General features: G+C 41.4%; 4 protein-coding genes and 4 non-coding genes across 14 annotated transcripts in view; 6 read left to right on the forward strand and 2 right to left on the reverse strand.

The window, feature by feature from the left end:
* The window catches only part of LOC103379534 (trichohyalin), a 50,061-nt gene extending 45,028 nt beyond the window's left edge, over positions 1-5,033 (reverse strand). For all 7 annotated transcript variants that reach the window (XM_008311111.3, XM_008311110.3, XM_008311113.3 and 4 more), the window contains exons 1-6: positions 4,896-5,033; positions 4,639-4,796; positions 3,061-3,151; positions 2,785-2,925; positions 365-436; positions 79-150 (exon numbers count right to left, since the gene is read on the reverse strand). In XM_008311111.3, the coding sequence (XP_008309333.1) occupies positions 79-150; positions 365-436; positions 2,785-2,925; positions 3,061-3,105 (330 nt within the window). In that variant the 5' untranslated portion in view covers positions 3,106-3,151; positions 4,639-4,796; positions 4,896-5,033. The remainder of the gene's footprint in view (positions 1-78; positions 151-364; positions 437-2,784; positions 2,926-3,060; positions 3,152-4,638; positions 4,797-4,895) is intronic.
* setd6 (SET domain containing 6, protein lysine methyltransferase) lies at positions 4,997-9,688 on the reverse strand. Its single transcript, XM_008311114.3, has 9 exons — positions 9,547-9,688; positions 9,314-9,394; positions 9,047-9,191; positions 8,820-8,961; positions 6,184-6,378; positions 5,960-6,101; positions 5,686-5,866; positions 5,458-5,594; positions 4,997-5,381 (listed from the first exon to the last, which is right to left on the reverse strand). Exons 1-9 carry the CDS (start codon positions 9,571-9,573, stop codon positions 5,034-5,036), a joined length of 1,398 nt encoding a protein of 465 aa, XP_008309336.1. The 5' UTR covers positions 9,574-9,688; the 3' UTR covers positions 4,997-5,033.
* trnap-agg (transfer RNA proline (anticodon AGG)) lies at positions 6,692-6,763 on the forward strand. Its single transcript has one exon. It is a non-coding gene; the product is annotated as a tRNA-Pro (tRNA).
* On the forward strand, positions 7,410-7,481 carry trnap-agg (transfer RNA proline (anticodon AGG)). Its single transcript has one exon. It is a non-coding gene; the product is annotated as a tRNA-Pro (tRNA).
* trnap-agg (transfer RNA proline (anticodon AGG)) lies at positions 8,181-8,252 on the forward strand. Its single transcript has one exon. It is a non-coding gene; the product is annotated as a tRNA-Pro (tRNA).
* A 146-nt stretch (positions 9,689-9,834) lies between the features above and the next one.
* LOC103379536 (ankyrin repeat domain-containing protein 20A2-like) lies at positions 9,835-13,980 on the forward strand. The gene has a single exon (XM_008311115.3). The coding sequence runs from the start codon at positions 10,650-10,652 to the stop codon at positions 13,683-13,685; it is 3,036 nt and encodes a 1,011-aa protein (XP_008309337.1). The 5' UTR covers positions 9,835-10,649; the 3' UTR covers positions 13,686-13,980.
* trnap-agg (transfer RNA proline (anticodon AGG)) lies at positions 10,177-10,248 on the forward strand. Its single transcript has one exon. It is a non-coding gene; the product is annotated as a tRNA-Pro (tRNA).
* A 136-nt stretch (positions 13,981-14,116) lies between the features above and the next one.
* bbs2 (Bardet-Biedl syndrome 2) overlaps positions 14,117-17,000 on the forward strand; it is a 6,796-nt gene continuing 3,912 nt past the window's right edge. The window contains 9 exon segments of the mRNA XM_008311116.3: positions 14,117-14,234; positions 14,791-15,152; positions 15,254-15,379; positions 15,600-15,662; positions 15,797-15,874; positions 16,000-16,104; positions 16,199-16,285; positions 16,386-16,521; positions 16,748-16,887. Of these exon segments, the coding sequence (XP_008309338.1) occupies positions 14,811-15,152; positions 15,254-15,379; positions 15,600-15,662; positions 15,797-15,874; positions 16,000-16,104; positions 16,199-16,285; positions 16,386-16,521; positions 16,748-16,887 (1,077 nt within the window). The 5' untranslated portion in view covers positions 14,117-14,234; positions 14,791-14,810.

The following is a 17,000-nucleotide window of genomic DNA, read 5'->3' on the forward strand; positions in this document are numbered from 1 at the left end:
GGAGAGAAAAAAAAAACTTCATCATTAGATTTGTTTGTGTTTGATATGAATGTGTTTTTTTTTTTCATATAAACGTACCTGCTGTTTAAGGTCGCTGAGTGACTCTGTGTGCTGAGTGGCTGATGTTTTCATCTGAAGCTGGAGGGCCTCCTGTGGCACCGAGCAACCAATGAGAAAACAGTTTACTGGGAGTGATATTACATGGATATTTTTATTTTTAAATACAACATTTTAGTCAAAATACTAACATATATTTCCAGGTCAGGGCTAAAAAAATTCTAACATATATTTCCAGGTCAGGGCTAACTTAATCTCAGCTCCGTTGACAGGAATAAAAACATAAATATTAAATTAAATTTCATACCGTTTCTCTCTCCAGCTCTTGCTTCTCCAACATGAGTTTATTGATCCGATCTTCAAATCTCGTCTCTGCCTCCTGCAGCACAGACACACCTGCTTCACTACCTTAGTAAAGGGACAGTACAAACTTTTTTTGTCCAGTCCACCAACCACCTACTTGTCACCATTTCTTTCTGTATTTTTGCTGTAAAATCACACTGTCATGTTGCAGAATACATGCTGCTGATCTGAGAACTATTTGACTATTTTTGTTTATAAATGAAACAATTTGACACTCATATCATTGAAAGTATTTCGTGTCCACGCCCTACGGAAAGGCATCCTTCCTCAAAGTATCACAGCTATCAGTGAGGACATGAAGTACTGGAGTACAGTGTGATCTGGACAGGAATGGTTGGGAAAAAAAATCCATTAAGTCTTTGACTCTGCAGGCAAATAACTCTTTCTTGGCCAAAAGTGCTTCAAGTTTCCCTGCTTCACATCCTCCGTATCTTTTTGTAAAAGCACGAGAGGAACACAAGAAGGGAGGTGATATTTATGGAACGCCATCCCTATCCTCCCTCTCCCCTGGGGAAGGCAGGTAAAAGTCAATTGCTCTCTATATCCACAGGACTTTTTTATGTGCACGTGGGAGCTGGTTAACTCACTGAGTTTATTTTATAAGTTCCTATTAAACTATGCTACCAGCGTGCACGGCACTTAAAAAGAAAAAGGAGTGGACAGGAAGATAAAGCTGTTACTTTTCCACACAGGAATAATTAGTGTTTGTGTGAGAGCGAGAAACTGTTTTTATATTTAAGCGGGGACTTCAGTCAGAGACGTCTGTGGGGACAAAAAAATGGACATTTTCTGACAGGTTCCACAGGAAGTAGTCCCTGATTTTGATCTTTTCTTTCCTGATTGGTGGAAAAACAAATAAACAGTGTTATCAGAGGGTTACCAGTCAATATTCTAGACGTATTTTACTGCGCCTATGTTGTTGTCTAAGAAAAAACACACCGACCACACGGTCCACTACAGAGGCCCTCGAGCCACATATTTGCTGACAACGAACTGCCTCCACAAACTGCGCCGTGAACACGTGAGAGGAGGCTGTTTTCCTTTCCTTCACCGTCTGCGTTTTGGTTCAGTCAGCATGTGTAAACGGGCTGACAGCTCCACGCCAACGACCCGTTGATGAGACGTTTGTTAAGCAACACTTTGTGCATGGATGGAAACTGAAGAGCTGCTCTGAGGTGACTTGTAAAAACAATAAGTGTTTCCAGGACTTTTGACTTTTCTTCCATCCTCTGACTGCAGAATTAGTCAGTCATCACAGGTTTCAAGTAAATGTCAGTTGTCAATCACCTAATGGGTCGTTTCTAAACTACTATTGTCAACAAAAACCCTGTTACGTAGCGGTGGACGTTGGACAAGTCATCACTAAATTGTCCCTGGTAGAGATTCTATGACAAACCTGCATCTGTGTGTCTACACGCCTTTAAAAACCTGAAGTCCAGCGACCGGAGGCTGCAGGCACTAAAATCCTAATTTATCGTGCTTTTACTTACAGTGTGAAAATTCACGACTTTTCACATCGTATATTTGTCATGGCCGATCGTCTTTCTGCGGTTTATATAACTGTTCTGAACGGACGCCTTTTATGTGGCTCTAAACACGAAAAAGAAAAATTAAAATGCGACGACGTATTCGACAGGATCAGATATACTTTATCCTGAAGTTTTTTTTTTTTTAAAGATTCCTTCTACTGTAATAAGTCGCCAAAGTCAAAGTGACTTCTTCTACATTAGATCAGATATACTCTATCCTGAAGTTTTTTTTAAAAGATTCCTTCTACTGTAATAAGTCACCAAAGTCAAAGTGACTTCTTCTACATTTTACTCATGGTCTAAAGAAACCAGAGCAGAGTTTAACAGGAGGATTCTGTATTAAAAAAAGAAGGAAATCAAGAGAGAAAGAGAATGTTGGCGTTTGACCTGCTCAGGAATGTCCGGCACCATGATGACATCCGCCTGCTTCTTAACCTCTCCACCCAGCAGCCAACACAACTACAAAGTGGTGCTGTGATAACAGCAGAGCCTGAGGAGGATCACACTGATACACCACGTTGTGTTTGTATCACAGTTAACACGGCCATAACAATAAAAAACAAATGGCAACAAACGAGCAGCAGCCCATTTCTGCTGCTCTAACCTTTAAACACACTCTGGACACGTCGTCAGGTTTATGGAACTGCTGCAGGCAACGAACCCAACATGTATTTACAGCAATTTTTTTAACAAACAAATTCACACTCATAACACGACAAACAACAGGCGCGAGTTTGTGTGTGTATGAGTGACAAAGATTGTCTTCGACCGACTACTAACAATCCACATTTTTACACTAAATGTTAAAGAGAAAGTACCATTAACACAACGTTACCTTCCTGATATGCAGCTCTTCTACGGCCTCCAGTAGATGACTTTTAAATTCCAAAAGCTGAAGTGAAAGGGTGCTTGCACTTTCTGCACGACACTGGGCGTCGGACACAGAAAGTTCCAGATCCAAAGCTGGATTACCGTCCTAGGTAAAAAAAGGAAATACAAAATAAAGCACCAAACATGCAAGAAAAAATTCCATAAATCCAACCTGTTCACCAGTCAGTATCCAGTGTTATCATCAGATTTATTATATCTGAATATTTTTATTTTCACTAACATCACTGTGTGCAGTACGTGTCCCTGACTTCAAACTCTCGTCCATCTCTACTGTACGTTTGAGGAAGGTCAAACTGGTCGCCTGCTGCTGCCTGTTAATGAAGACATTAAAAAAAAAAGAAAAAAGAAAAAAGAAAAGAAAACTCTGTTAGGTAAAGGTTAACAGAATATGCCATTTAATAGGCAATAAACTCTGCATTTTCTCCACTCATGAGCTCATAATTACATCCTCATCTGCAGTTCTAACTGATAGATGATTTTAGTAGAAATAATAATGTTTCTCAATCACTACAATTTAACCCTAATGGCTTCAAAATGACCATTAAGGGTTTTTTTTCCCCTCTGTCTTTGTCTTACACCACTTCCACCGCAGCCTGGAGAGATTACACCTTGAGAAGCCGGCGAGCTTCAAATGAAGCAGCCCATTGACAGTAATAGGGGTCAGAGCAATAACACTGAGTGAACAAATTGTGCTGTCAATGCTTTTTAAATTATTTAATTTGACCCGTGTGGATGATCTCCTCACACTGTCTCCGTCCCCTTCTCCACAGTGAATCCAGAAAGTGACTGACACACACACACACACACACCTACTGGAAAAATATGACTATTTAAGAGGGAGGTCTCCACTAGCCACTGATCTCTTAATAGAACGGACCTTTTTCCCCCATTTAACCTGCACTAGTATCAATCATGCTGGAGAATTAAATGATCCCTGCTGGAATTGGCTACTATCATAAAATGACACTGTGACCCCAGGCTGAGGAGGGGGACGGGGGGAGAAGGGGAGTGTAAGTGTGTCACAGTGTGCACTGTGTGGTTGTGTGTCTGGTTGAGGGAGTCGACCACAATGTCTTCAGCTGTGATTCACTTGAACAGACATTAACCACCAATTCTCTCTGAGCTGTGAAAGGACAAATTAAAAAAAGAAAAAGAAAAAAAAGTCTGCATTTCCACTGGCTGAGTTATGTCAGCAACAGTGAAAAACACAAAGGAAAAATAAAAGTTTTTACGTTTTTAAGTAAAGCAATGAAAAGTGTGAACCAATAAACTGCTGCAGGACGAGCATTAAATCAAGAATCATCTTTTAAATGTCGCATTAAATATAAAAAAAATGGTAAATTTTACTAACTAAATTAATTTACTTTAATAACTATTATTATAATCATCTAAGTTGTAAAACTTGAAAAACTTAGATGACGCCATGACCGTGACATTACACGTTGATATTTAGGTTAAATTTGAATTAATTTCACTAGAACTGAATTGTAACGTCATTAGTTTGTTCATTTATTTTTTATATGAAAAAACTTTAAAAGTAAATATGATTAAATAGGCGTATTTTGTAACATACTTAAAATGGAAAGTATCGTAGCTGAAAGTATTTCTCACGTAGCCGTTAGGCTAAAGTGACAGGAGGTCCGATAAACTTAAGATTATAGTTCTACGGAACAGTCGAAACGTGGTCAAAACATTTAGATTTCTTTTTTTTCTAAAATGCTCAAGACACTACGTGACTTTTTTTCTCATTTTGAATAATTTCTCGCAAGACAATTAAGAGTTTTTTCGATTATGTTACCTTTAGCAATTATCTCTCCAGTTAGCGGCCCAGGTACCTCGTCTTCCTCTACGTTCTCACGGTGGCGTGATGATTTTTGGGTCTAGTCTGACACCTTGTGGCGTTTAGAGGGTAAAGCAACGCAGAAGGAGTTTAGAAAGTACGGACCTGCAATTTGCCTGTTTTTTAATAAAAATAAAATAAATAAAAAACATTAAAATGTTTTATAAGATTACCTTCTATATTTTAGTATTATTCAGGTGTTAAATGTGACGTACCTGACAGACATGACATTCAAATCCAAGTTTAGAAACTAAAAAAAAATCAAAACATATTACACTTTCATAAAGTGATTTCAGACAAAAACCACATGTTTAAGAAACATTTTTATCACATCATGGTGTGTCAGACGTGGCTCATGTTGCTGTGAGCTCCAGGACTTTGTACAGGATCTTTTTCTGTCCGTATCTGACATGCAGGGCTTTCTGTTCCCTGCTGCTCAGCTTAGCAAACGCTGCTTCGTCCTCTATCAGCAGCCGGTCACTGAGCAGGACCTGCTCCACATCCTCCACTCCGTTAGCGTAGGACCTGAGAGTCAAACGGGCCGTTTGATGCAGCAGCCTCTTCCATGGAGGCTTCAACTCTGGGAGACCCTCGTCGGAGAAAAGGTGGGTAATGTTTTCATCATCCTCCTCCTCATCTTCCTCCTCCCACCCTTCATTTTCTTTGAACTCTGAAAACTCCTGCTGTGACAAACACAGAACCTGAAACGATACAAAATCCCGTTAGAGTCTTTGAGAAGAAGAATTCTCAATCTTCTGTAGGTTTGGTTGGCCTCACCTTCAGTGTGGTGTGAAGCTCTGTGTCAGTAAGGCACCCCTGCTGGCCAAAGACAAAAGTTTCTTTGTGGTCATTTAACTGACACACCATTTCCCACTGCTCCTCCACCAGCTGGCGATCTGAATCAGACTGAATACCTGCAAGAAAAGAAAAAAAACGAACCACTTTAAATGTGTTTTGATATCCATCAAAACGTCTTCTGTGTGAGTCGGTTCTGGTTCCGCTCACCTTGGGTGCAGACTGTGTAGAGGTTGGCCGCAGGAATGTCAGCGGTGTCGTTGCTGTTGCTGGGATATGGTTCCGTGAAGCCGTACATGTGGAGCAGCTGCCAGTTTGCCATTTGACCGTAGGTGTTGAAAACCTCCTGACCTTTCTGAACAGGCCGCACACAAACCATCTTCAAACAGTCCTGGGAACCATGGAGACAGAAATAAGAAAATTTAAAAAATAATAATTTAATTTAATTAATTAATTAAAAATTAACACTTAGTTTTCACCGCACCTGCATGAATTCCAGATTAGCATTGTGATTGGATATGTGGTTCAGCATGTCTGCCATTGGAACCATCACTGGTGGACTGGGAAGCTCCTCTTCATCCTCGTCTTCATCATCCGTCTCATCCTCGCTCTGCGGCTCCTGGAAACTACAGGCAGAAAAAGGACAATCAGAGATGACAAAAGCAAAACACTGTAGTAAAAATGAGCTGAGATGTTTCATGAACTCACCTGTAGGCCATGATGAAGGCCACCAGCTGAGTGTACAGCTCCAGGGTGTGAACACTAGGGTTCCATAAGTCTGGATGCCGAGTCATGAACGGCAGGACCACAGTCGTGTACTCCTTATGAATGTTGCTCTCATCTCTGTCCACAGCCTCTGGAACACCTGTGCCCTGTAGGAGGCGCTCTCTCTCCTTCTTGGACCTGCATGGAAGGAAAATGTTTTGTTGTATTTTCTGCTTCTTTTTTATACAGTGAAGAACATTTGATGGCTTTACTCCCTTTGTTTAAATAGTGCAATCTGACTTGACTTGAGGCAGCATTTTCTTTTTTCTTTTTTTTTGCGCTTAGAACTTTTGTAAAAGTATACAAAAAAAACACATGCGGTGTAGTTTCCACAATCACCACAAGATGGTGGTAAGGACACAAAATTCTGCAGCAATTCTGTTTTGCCACATCACCAGTTCTACATGGGTTTGTGAAGACTTCTGAGAAAACGTTTTCCCTCAACATATGTGGCTCGTTGGTCTAGGGGTATGATTCTCGCTTAGGGTGCGAGAGGTCCCGGGTTCAAATCCCGGACGAGCCCACGTTTTGCAATAGTCAATCATTAGTTCACATTAAATCATGCTGTGCTCTCTGGGCAGGACAGAATAACAGTGTAAACAGTACATTTTTAAGCAGTAAAAGTCATCTTGTGATGAAGGAGAAGAAAAACCTTCTAGAAAAAACTTTTACATGACGTGACACCTGATGTTGATAATATATATATATGGACATTAAGTTATTTAAAGAAATCAAAATTCTTAGGACATTTTTGATATAAGTCTCATAATTTAAAGCAGTAGTCGGTTGTGTTTGCATTTTGAAGGTTAAAGCTTCCTGGAACAATTTGAATTGGGACATTGTAAATAATTTATATACTATACTAACAAATGTGTTTGTTTGTTTGTTTGTTTCACACTTTAAATGCCTCGTTTAACGATTAAACTTAACATTTTCTTTCTTACAAATGTCGATGTTTTCGCTGAGATTTCTTGTAAAAAAATATTTGTTAGTTGCAGTTTTTGGTAAATCGTCCTGCAGTCAGTCATCATTGTAGTTCTCACTGATAACCACTAGATGGTAGTGATCTGTCAGGAGACTTTCTCAGCTCTCTTCAGTCTGCCACATCACCAGGTTCATAGAAGTTCTAACGTTGTAAAGAAGGGCAGTACTTCAACATCTCTGTATGAGGCTCGTTGGTCTAGGGGTATGATTCTCGCTTAGGGTGCGAGAGGTCCCGGGTTCAAATCCCGGACGAGCCCACGTTTTGCAATAGTCAATCATTAGTTCACATTAAATCATGCTGTGCTCTCTGGGCAGGACAGAATAACAGTGTAAACAGTACATTTTTAAGCAGTAAAAGTCATCTTGTGATGAAGGAGAAGAAAAACCTTCTAGAAAACACTTTTACATGACGTGACACCTGATGTTGATAATATATATATATGGACATTAAGTTATTTTAAGAAATCAAAATTATTTTTGATATAAGTCTCATAATTTAAAGCAGTAGTCGGTTGTGTTTGCATTTTGAAGGTTAAAGCTTCCTGGAACAATTTGAATTGGGACATTCTAAATAATTAATATACTATACTAACAAATGTATTTGTTTGTTTCACACTTTAAATGCCTCGTAAATAATTTATATACTATACTAACAAATGTGTTTGTTTGTTTGTTTGTTTCACACTTTAAATGCCTCGTTTAACGATTAAACTTAACATTTTCTTTCTTACAAATGTCGATGTTTTCGCTGAGATTTCTTGTAAAAAAATATTTGTTAGTTGCAGTTTTTGGTAAATCGTCCTGCAGTCAGTCATCATTGTAGTTCTCACTGATAACCACTAGATGGTAGTGATCTGTCAGGAGACTTTCTCAGCTCTCTTCAGTCTGCCACATCACCAGGTTCATAGAAGTTCTAACGTTGTAAAGAAGGGCAGTACTTCAACATCTCTGTATGAGGCTCGTTGGTCTAGGGGTATGATTCTCGCTTAGGGTGCGAGAGGTCCCGGGTTCAAATCCCGGACGAGCCCACCTTTTATTCCCTATGGTCATAAAATGACTCATCTGTAAGTAGCCAATAATTAATGTTTTGACAACTTACTGTTATAACAGTCTACAACAGACTATTGAGTATTCCAGTATGTTTAGTCTGTATTTATGTTCCTGAATGTTAATAATTATTGTATATATAATGAAGAAATCTAAAGGCTTAAGAAATCCATAATTCCATAATTCCAAATTCCATAATTTCGTACCATTATGGAATACTTTGCAGTGTGATGATTTGACCTCTCTGCTTAATTTGGCCCAGTTTTTAAAAAACTGGATTATTGGAATATTTGATATAATAATAATATTAATAATAATAACATTTTTACTGCTCCATTCATTGCCAACAGCTGCATACATGAAGTGATCAGTTAATCCCCGTAGGAATTTCTGAGCCTGGAACAGACTCTTAGTTAATCTAGTTAACCAATAGTTAACCAATAAGATGCTGACTCAAGAAACAAAGACAGAGTAAAAGTCATAATGTGATTTGAAATGTTGATACATTTTTTTAAAAAGTGTGTAATCTAATTTTTTTGTTTTGTTACCAGAATATGGGATGATCCAATGTCTTAAAATCTGTCCACAGAGACAGATACGCCCCCCAGTGGGACTCTGAGGAAGTGTACTCATAAAGCAGAGCCAACAGCAGAGGAACCCAGCCTGAGGAGTTCTGCAGAGCTGACTTCTCTGTTTGGAAAAAAAAGAAAATAACACAGTGAGGCAAGAGTTGAATATTTTTGAGTTTTTTTTTTGTGAATAAAGAAGAAGTTACCTTTCTCCAGCAAGGCAGCAACCTTGGTCGTCCCCTGGTGGAGGAGAGCTGACCTGGGGATGGTGAATAAAACTTCCCCTTCCTCTATGTCATCTTTAGCCAACATCCCGTACTCTGACACGGTTCCCTCTGCACTCACATACACCTGTGGACAGAGACAAATGTACTGGACTCATGGGGAGGTCTCCGACAGGTGGGCGTTACGACCCAGTGAATGATAAATACGACGAATGTCGAATATCTCTTTCAGATCGACTAAAACATCACCTTATTACTGAGTACCAGACCAACGTCGTCACACCACTGAAGAAACCTCTCCAGTCGGCGGGTCTTTGAGGAATCATCCACCTGTCAGCCACAGAACCACAGCCATAGAAAACATTAATACTTCCACATTTCACCTAGCGAGCTAGCATGTAGCCGATAGATTTAAGCTGCGCCAAAAACAACTCCACGTCCGTTGTGTGTAATTTTATATATAGTTTTTGTCTTTTTTTAACCTTGAGTCGTTTTGCTTCTGTTGCCATATCTGTAAACGTTCCTGTGTAGATTCCCGCACCGGTAAACACATGGGGAAAGTTATACAAAGCTAACTACGGCGAGTAAAGAGGGACATACACGAACAGAGGCGAACACGAGAAGAATGGGATTCATTTCTCCTGCGCTGTGACTCCCAGGCGACAGATTTACACAAATATCATCAACTTTATAGAAACATTACACTCACCGATACGGATTTTTTAAAAATAAATCACATTTTACTGCATTTATTTTATTAACGTCGTTATTTTAAACTTCATCACACACCGGTGAAATTCAGTTTTAATGTATACGACACATGTATCTAGATTTAATGCATTCTTCAATAGTTTAACGTATAAACCATTGTCTTATAAATGTACAGTTTTATAAAATGATCGCTGAAGTCTCTGTTTTAAATTAAATTTAGGTTTTCCAGGTCACATCCTCTCGTGTGCCTTATGCGTGTTCGTCAATGTGGCGTTTACACTGATGACCACTAGATGGTAGCAAGTCGCCAGACGACTTTAGCAGTTCTTCGTCTGCCACATCACCAGTCCGACAGGGGCTTGTATGAATCTGTAGAAGAACGGTTTTGAGTCTCTGTATGAGGCTCGTTGGTCTAGGGGTATGATTCTCGCTTAGGGTGCGAGAGGTCCCGGGTTCAAATCCCGGACGAGCCCAACCTTTTGACCCCCTGCAGCATTAATATAAATTCATGTTGTTCTGGAGAATACAATTATCATTTTAAAAAACACTTTATTAAATGGAATTTTGATTTTGATTATTTCAGATGAATGGTTCATTTTTGTGTGTGAAACCTCTGCCTTGACTGGACCTTTGTTTATTTATGTGTAAAGTCTCTTGGTGTATTTTATCTGCAGGGATAATTAAAGCTTTTATCTTCATCTATCTATAATGTCTCTGATCTTTTCTCATTGGCTTTGATATTTTCTGAAAGAGAAATTCTGCTATCATATCATGATTACAAAAACAACAGACACACATGGGACATCTTCTCATCTACGTTCTGCAGCTCTGATGTGTTTTAAACAGCTCCAGAGCCAATCATCTGCCGTCAACTATGAAGAAGATATTTAACCTGTTCAACACAAACACACACAAGTGTGTGTCCTCTTACACATCTGGTCTGATCTCTCACAACGAGGAGCCGCCAGAAAAAGACCTGAAGGAGTTTTTCAAGGCTGCGTCGAAGGGCGACTTGACAAAGTTGAAGAGACTGGACATTAGGACAGATGTTGCTCAACTCAACAAGCAGACCAGCGATGCCTTTCATGTGGCCTGTGCTCGAGGACATGCCGAGGTGGTGCACTTCCTGCTGGAGAGAAAAGCCGAGGTCAACGTTTACGACGACAGGAAAAGATCTGCCCTGATGAAGGCGGTGCAGGGGCAGCACAAGCAGTGTGTGAAGATCCTGCTGGAGCACGGCGCCGAGCCCGACATGCCAGACGTCGGTGGCAACACTGCCCTCCACTGTGCGGCCAAAAACCCTCCCATCTCCATCGCCGTCCTGCTCCTGAAGCACAAGGCTGACATCAACATCCAGAACAAGAAGGGCTTCACGCCCCTGACCGTGGCGGTCCGTGATAATCACATAAAAATGGCGGAGACTCTACTCCAGCAGAACGCCGACGTCAACATCACAGACCAAGACCGGAAGTCTCCTCTGATGATAGCCGCCAGCAAGGGACAGATGCACATGCTGCAGCTGCTGATGCATTTTAACGCTGACATCACACTGAAGGACATCAAGGGATGGTCAGCTCATGACTACGCCTCCAAAAATGGCTTTTTCCGTTGCCTCCCGCTGTTGTCTAAGCTAAAAGACGGGCAAATAAAACAGTACGAGGATAAACCGCAGTTAAAAAGACAACATAAAATTCCAGTGAAAAAGGAAGAAGCTTTGAAGCGTTGGAATGAGGAGTCCGACCCTGAAGACACGTCTCAGTCAGAGACGGAAGAATGTTGGAATTCTTCTGAGAACGATGAAGAGGAAACGCCACAGAACACGAACCCACCTGGATTGTTACGTAGTTCCTCTAACTTTGTCAATAAAGATAAAAAGCTGAGAGGAAGTGAGAATAAAGTGTTTGTTTTAAACAAATATGCAAAAGGCGACGGTACGAAGAATCCCTTCAGTTTGGGTTCAACCAACGATCAGGACGGTGCATGTGATGGTCGGAATAATTTGGTGGAAGTCGTTGACTTCTCTGACTGGGACTCGCTCAGTGTTGATGTTAAACCTGAGGAGAAGGTCATCGATAGTGTGAGCAACAACGAGAGAAAACAGAAAACAGAACTTCCTGTGTGTTCAGACGCTGAACTCTCAGACTGGGACTCTCCCAGTGGAACCAGTCCTGATGATACAGATGAAGTCACAGGCAGAGAGGCTGACAAGGCACTTAGAGTTCTGAACAAACACGAGAATGAGGTTGAACAAAGGACTGATCTTGGTTTGGGTGATGTCGAAAAGCGTTTGTCTTCTTGGGACACACTGACGACCAGGAACTTTAAAGACAACGTTAAGGACAAACCCAGGAAATCTGGGACTGTGTCAAAGAACTTTTCATGTCAGGAAAGAAACATAAAAACACAACAGCCTGTAGCTACTACAAAATCCAGGAAGGAATCAGGTCAATCACATCTACCACCACGTCAGAAGCCTAGTGGTAAAAAACAGGAAGGACAGACGGAGACTTTGGAGCTGGAGCAATTCAACGTAGGCCACGACCACAGTCTGAAAGTCCAGGTCAGCGCTCTGATGTTTCAGTTGGCTGACATGAAAACTCACCTGGAAAATGAGCGCCAGAGCCGTGAGACTCTGGAGGCACAGCTGGTTTCTACCTGCGCTCGATTGGTCGCGGCGGTGAAAGAAGCAGAACGTTGTCTGGCGGCTCAGGCAGACGCAGAGAAAGCTCTGGTGCAAGAGAAGGAGGAACACCAGGTTCTGAGGGACAGTCTGGTCCACGCAGGGAACTCTGAGAGTGAAGAAAGAGTAAAAGTGCTGGAGAAGAAGAATAAGGATCTCACGAGTGCGGCTGCCGTCCTTCAGGCACGGATCTTCAAGTTGGAAGAAGAAAAAATTGAAACAGAAGCTGATGTGAAGCATCTGGCTGATTTACTGCCTAAACATCTGAGGAGGATTTGTGAAGGAAATAATGAGAAAAGTCGGAAACTCAAACAGATGAAAGATGTGATGGAGATCCTGAAGGAGGAGCACTGTAGGTTTGGAGTAAACCTGGCCAAGGCAAACTGCTTCATGATGGACGATCAACAGAGCTTCACGGAGAATCTGTCCCTGTGGCATCTGGACTGTGAAGAGACAGACGGACGGAAGAAGCTGGACGACTTATTTCAAAGGTTTCCGATGGGTGATGCGGCCATCGAGGTCAACATGAGCAGCTGCAGGGATCTGGAGGAGGAGATGACCCGCCTGCTGGAACTTATGGAGAAGGCCAACAATGTACTAGGAGAGAGCAAAGACCCTGATACTCAGACGGACGGACACTCTCGCTGTCTGAAGAGCCCTGGAGATGAAGTAGACAGGAGTAGAACAATCAAAGAGCTGGAGGAGGCTGTGGAGGAGCTGACCAGGAAAAAGTCAAGACTGAGTGACGCAGGACTGGGAGAAGGGAAACACCAACAGAGGAAGAAGAAGAAGAAGAGCGTGGTTCAGGGCATGGAGGGAAGCTCCGACCTCAGGAGGAGGTGTGACGTATCAAAGGCAGAAGGTGAAGATGTCGTCTTTCCCAGGAACAACAGGTCAGTGGACTCGAAATCACTCACTGAATGTGGCCGCGGAGAACTGACGGATAAGGTCGAGCGTCTGTCGCAGAAGAAGATGGAGAGCGCAGTGTCTCGATGTAGCCAACTGGAGAAGGCCAACAGGGAACTGAAGAGTCAGCTGGACACACTGAAGACCTTCTGCTGCAATAAAGTCCAGCGGGAAAGGAGAAATAGTGAATACGAAGAATTGTACCGAAATTGGCAAAGGGAGAATGTTCCGCTGCAGCAGAACCAGAGAGAACCGTATGGTTTTAATGAAGAGAAGTGGACCTGCCAAAAGATACAGTACAACCTGAAACAAACGGATGACTGAATAAAAAGGCAGCTGGACCAGGGCTGCAGAAAAGACGACTGAAAAGATGACATGTTGAACTTATCATGTTGATCCATATCTTTATCCAGTAATTAAAGTTTTTTAAAAGGTTGGTTTGGAACGTTTGTCTGTCTAAAACATACAATGAACCTGATAATACTGCTGCTATGTTTATTAGCAGTATTAACAAGTATTAGTTTTCTATTTACATTTATTTTATTTTATCCATTATATTGTTATTATTATTTAATCTATTTAATTTTATTCAGACCATTTTACTGCCATTTGTTTATGTAAAGAGAGGAAATAAAAAAATAATTAAAAGAACATTTTACATCAAACAGAACGTGTATTTTTTCTAAATACACTCCCCTCTTACATACAATCATTAAACACAAATTCAATAAAATGAGCTCTTATTTTGACAGACAGGAAATGCCGCTGACTGTGTTCCGTTTCTGCTACCGCTGTTTGTACCAGGGACTTCCGGCTATCTCGTTAGCTACGCAGTCAATCTGAACTAATATTTAAAAACAGGAAAAGGACAAGGTGAGACCGACCTTTCATTCGTGTATATTTCTCAGTATGTAGTTGACTTTTCTCATGTCAGTTGCAGGAGATATTTTGTTGACATTTTCGCCGTTTTTCAGAAACCTTAGGCAGATTAGCCTGTGGGAAGCTCGAGCTTGCTATCTCGTTGCTAAGCAACACGACTCGTCTGTAAAGCCCGTTAATTACATTAGTGAAGGTAAATCACGCAACGCTACAAGGTTTATTTTATGCAAGTAGTTAATGACATATAAAAATCCACACTGTGGTAAAATAACAGTTTCTAAATATGTACCGATAGAATGACTGTTTACTGTAGTACAAGTGTCAGCGGCGTCTTTACTGTAGTTACTGTAAGTTCGCTTTTATTTCGAGTGAAAAGTCAGGTGTTTACGTGAGAAGACATTTATTTATTTGATCCTTTTTTCTAGGATTAAACACCGTGTATAACAGATATACAGTTGAGAAAAACCTCAGTCCTTTTGTCAACAAAGTGCTCCCATAAAAAACAACAACCTGTTGTTTTTAACCACCTTGTTGTCCTGTTTCTTGTTAGCTTTAAGCTGATCAGACAACATGCTGGTCCCCATATTCACCCTGAAATTAAACCACAAGATTAATCCTCGGATGGTGACCATCGGGAAGTATGACGGACTTCTTGTTGTTTTTCTTCTATTTCTGTTCAAATAGGTTTTCATCCATAACCCTCACACTCGTGCTCAGAGACCCGTCTCTCACCGGCTCAGTCAGAGCGCCCAGGACTCGGACGTCTCACTTCTCAACATCAACCAGGCAGTCAGCTGTTTGACTGCAGGGAAACTGGGGCCGAACACGACCGGAGACACCCTGCTGGTGGGATCCCAGACCAACCTGCTGGCCTACGACGTCCACGACAACGCAGATGTCTTCTACAAAGACGTAAGACTGTGGACGGATGTCGTCAAAAGACAGGAGTGAAATAAAAAAACCCTTCAGGTTGGATGATTTTTAAAAATTCTGATCTGTGTGTGTGTGTGCAGGTAGCAGATGGAGCCAATGCTATTGTGTTGGGTCAACTTGGTGACATTTCTTCTCCACTGGCCATTATTGGAGGAAACTGTGCCTTACAAGGATTTGACTACATGGGAAATGACAAATTCTGGACAGTAAGTACTAATCTGGAAAAAAGGAGCATCAGTAAAAATGGTACTTTATACTTTATTACGCCTCACGTCTGTGAAGGTTATCAGTCAAGTAGGCGACTGAAGAGCTGACGTTTGTCCGTCCAGGCTGTTGGATGTGAGAGTAAATATTCTGTCTGTTTGGGTTTTACCTGCAACATAAGACCACGAGAGTCGAGTCCTGATAACGCATTTGTTTCAACAGGTGACTGGAGACAACGTCCGCTCTCTTGTCCTCAGTGACTTCACTGGAGACGGAAAAAATGAGGTCAGTGTTTGCAGGAGTTTATACACAATGTTCCTGCCAAGAGTCTAAACACCAGATAAAATCCAGGGTTGTTTTGGACCATGATGTCATTTTTAAAATGCTGTTCGTTGATTGTTAATTTTTAATGTTCACAGCTACTGGTAGGATCTGAAGATTTCGACATCCGAGTGTTCAAAGAGGACGAGCTCGTCTCTGAAATGTCTGAGAATGAGGTAAAAGGATGTCAAACACTTTACTCTCTGGAAAGTTATCAACTAAATGATTAGTTGATAACTGTGGGAAATCATTTCTGATCATTTAACCTCTGACCTTTAACCTCTCTCTGCCCTTCGTTCAGACTGTGACAGCGTTATGTCACATGCACGACTGCAGGTTTGGCTACGCTCTTGCTAATGGAACTGTTGGAGTCTATGACCGCAACGCCCGCTACTGGAGAATCAAGGTATTACAACAATAAAAAAAAAAAGCTTTTAAAAAGACACTTGTTGTGAAGATAAAGATTGTTAATAAGATTTGTTTTCTATGTGTTTATAAAGTCAAAGAATCATGCGATGAGCATCCATGCCTTCGATCTAAATTCTGATGGTGTTGTGGAGCTAATCACTGGATGGTCAAATGGAAAGGTCAGTGTGTAAAATGTGTCACTTCAAAGGGTCCATATGTTGTCATTTGATTGTTGGATCAGTGAAGTTCACTGTGATCAAACGTCCTGTTTTGTGGCAGATCGACGCTCGTAGCGATCGCACAGGAGAGGTGATCTTTAAAGACAACCTCTCGTCCTCGGTGGCAGGAGTGGTGGAGGGAGACTACAGGCTGGACGGACAAAAACAACTCATCTGTGCCTCAGTAGAAGGAGAAGGTATGTTGTGTGGAAAACACTGCCCCCTACCTTGGGAACCACCATGTTAGAGGACGTGCAATTATAAATCTACATTTATATTTGGTGAATATTCAGTAGCTTTTTGTTTCACTTAAATAAATAGGTAAATATATTAAATACGAATGAAAAAAACGTATGGTCTATGTATGAACTATGGTCAAGCCTATGGTGTGTGTGTGTGTGTGTGTGTGTGTGTGTCCTGTAGTCCGTGGTTACCTGCCGGCGAGTAAAGAGCTGAAGGGAAACCTCATGGACTCCAGCGCTGAACAGGACCTGGTCCGTGAACTCAGCAATCGCAAACAGAACCTGCTGCTGGAGCTCAGGAACTATGAGGAGAACTCTAAGGTTCAGTCAGTCCAGCTGCACCTCCGCTTCTTTATCCACTCACAGCTGACGTCTCTAAACCCAGGCCTGTTCTGTCCAGGGCGTGTCAGAGAGCAGCGGTGGCGTCGGTGTGA

This window comes from Cynoglossus semilaevis, chromosome 6 (assembly GCF_000523025.1).
Source record: "Cynoglossus semilaevis isolate Cse_v1.0 chromosome 6, Cse_v1.0, whole genome shotgun sequence".
Classification (NCBI taxonomy): Eukaryota; Metazoa; Chordata; class Actinopteri; order Pleuronectiformes; family Cynoglossidae; genus Cynoglossus; species Cynoglossus semilaevis.

Coding starts and splice junctions, on each gene's coding strand:
- setd6 (XM_008311114.3), bottom strand. CDS start 9,573: ATGGCAACAGAAGCAAAACGACTCAAG. Junction 5,867..5,959: donor CTAATCTGGAATTCATGCAG/GTGCGGTGAAAA, acceptor CATGGTTCCCAG/GACTGTTTGAAGATGGTTTG. Junction 5,382..5,457: donor AGCTTCACACCACACTGAAG/GTGAGGCCAACC, acceptor GTATCGTTTCAG/GTTCTGTGTTTGTCACAGCA.
- LOC103379536 (XM_008311115.3), top strand. CDS start 10,650: ATGAAGAAGATATTTAACCTGTTCAACACAAACACACACAAGTGTGTG.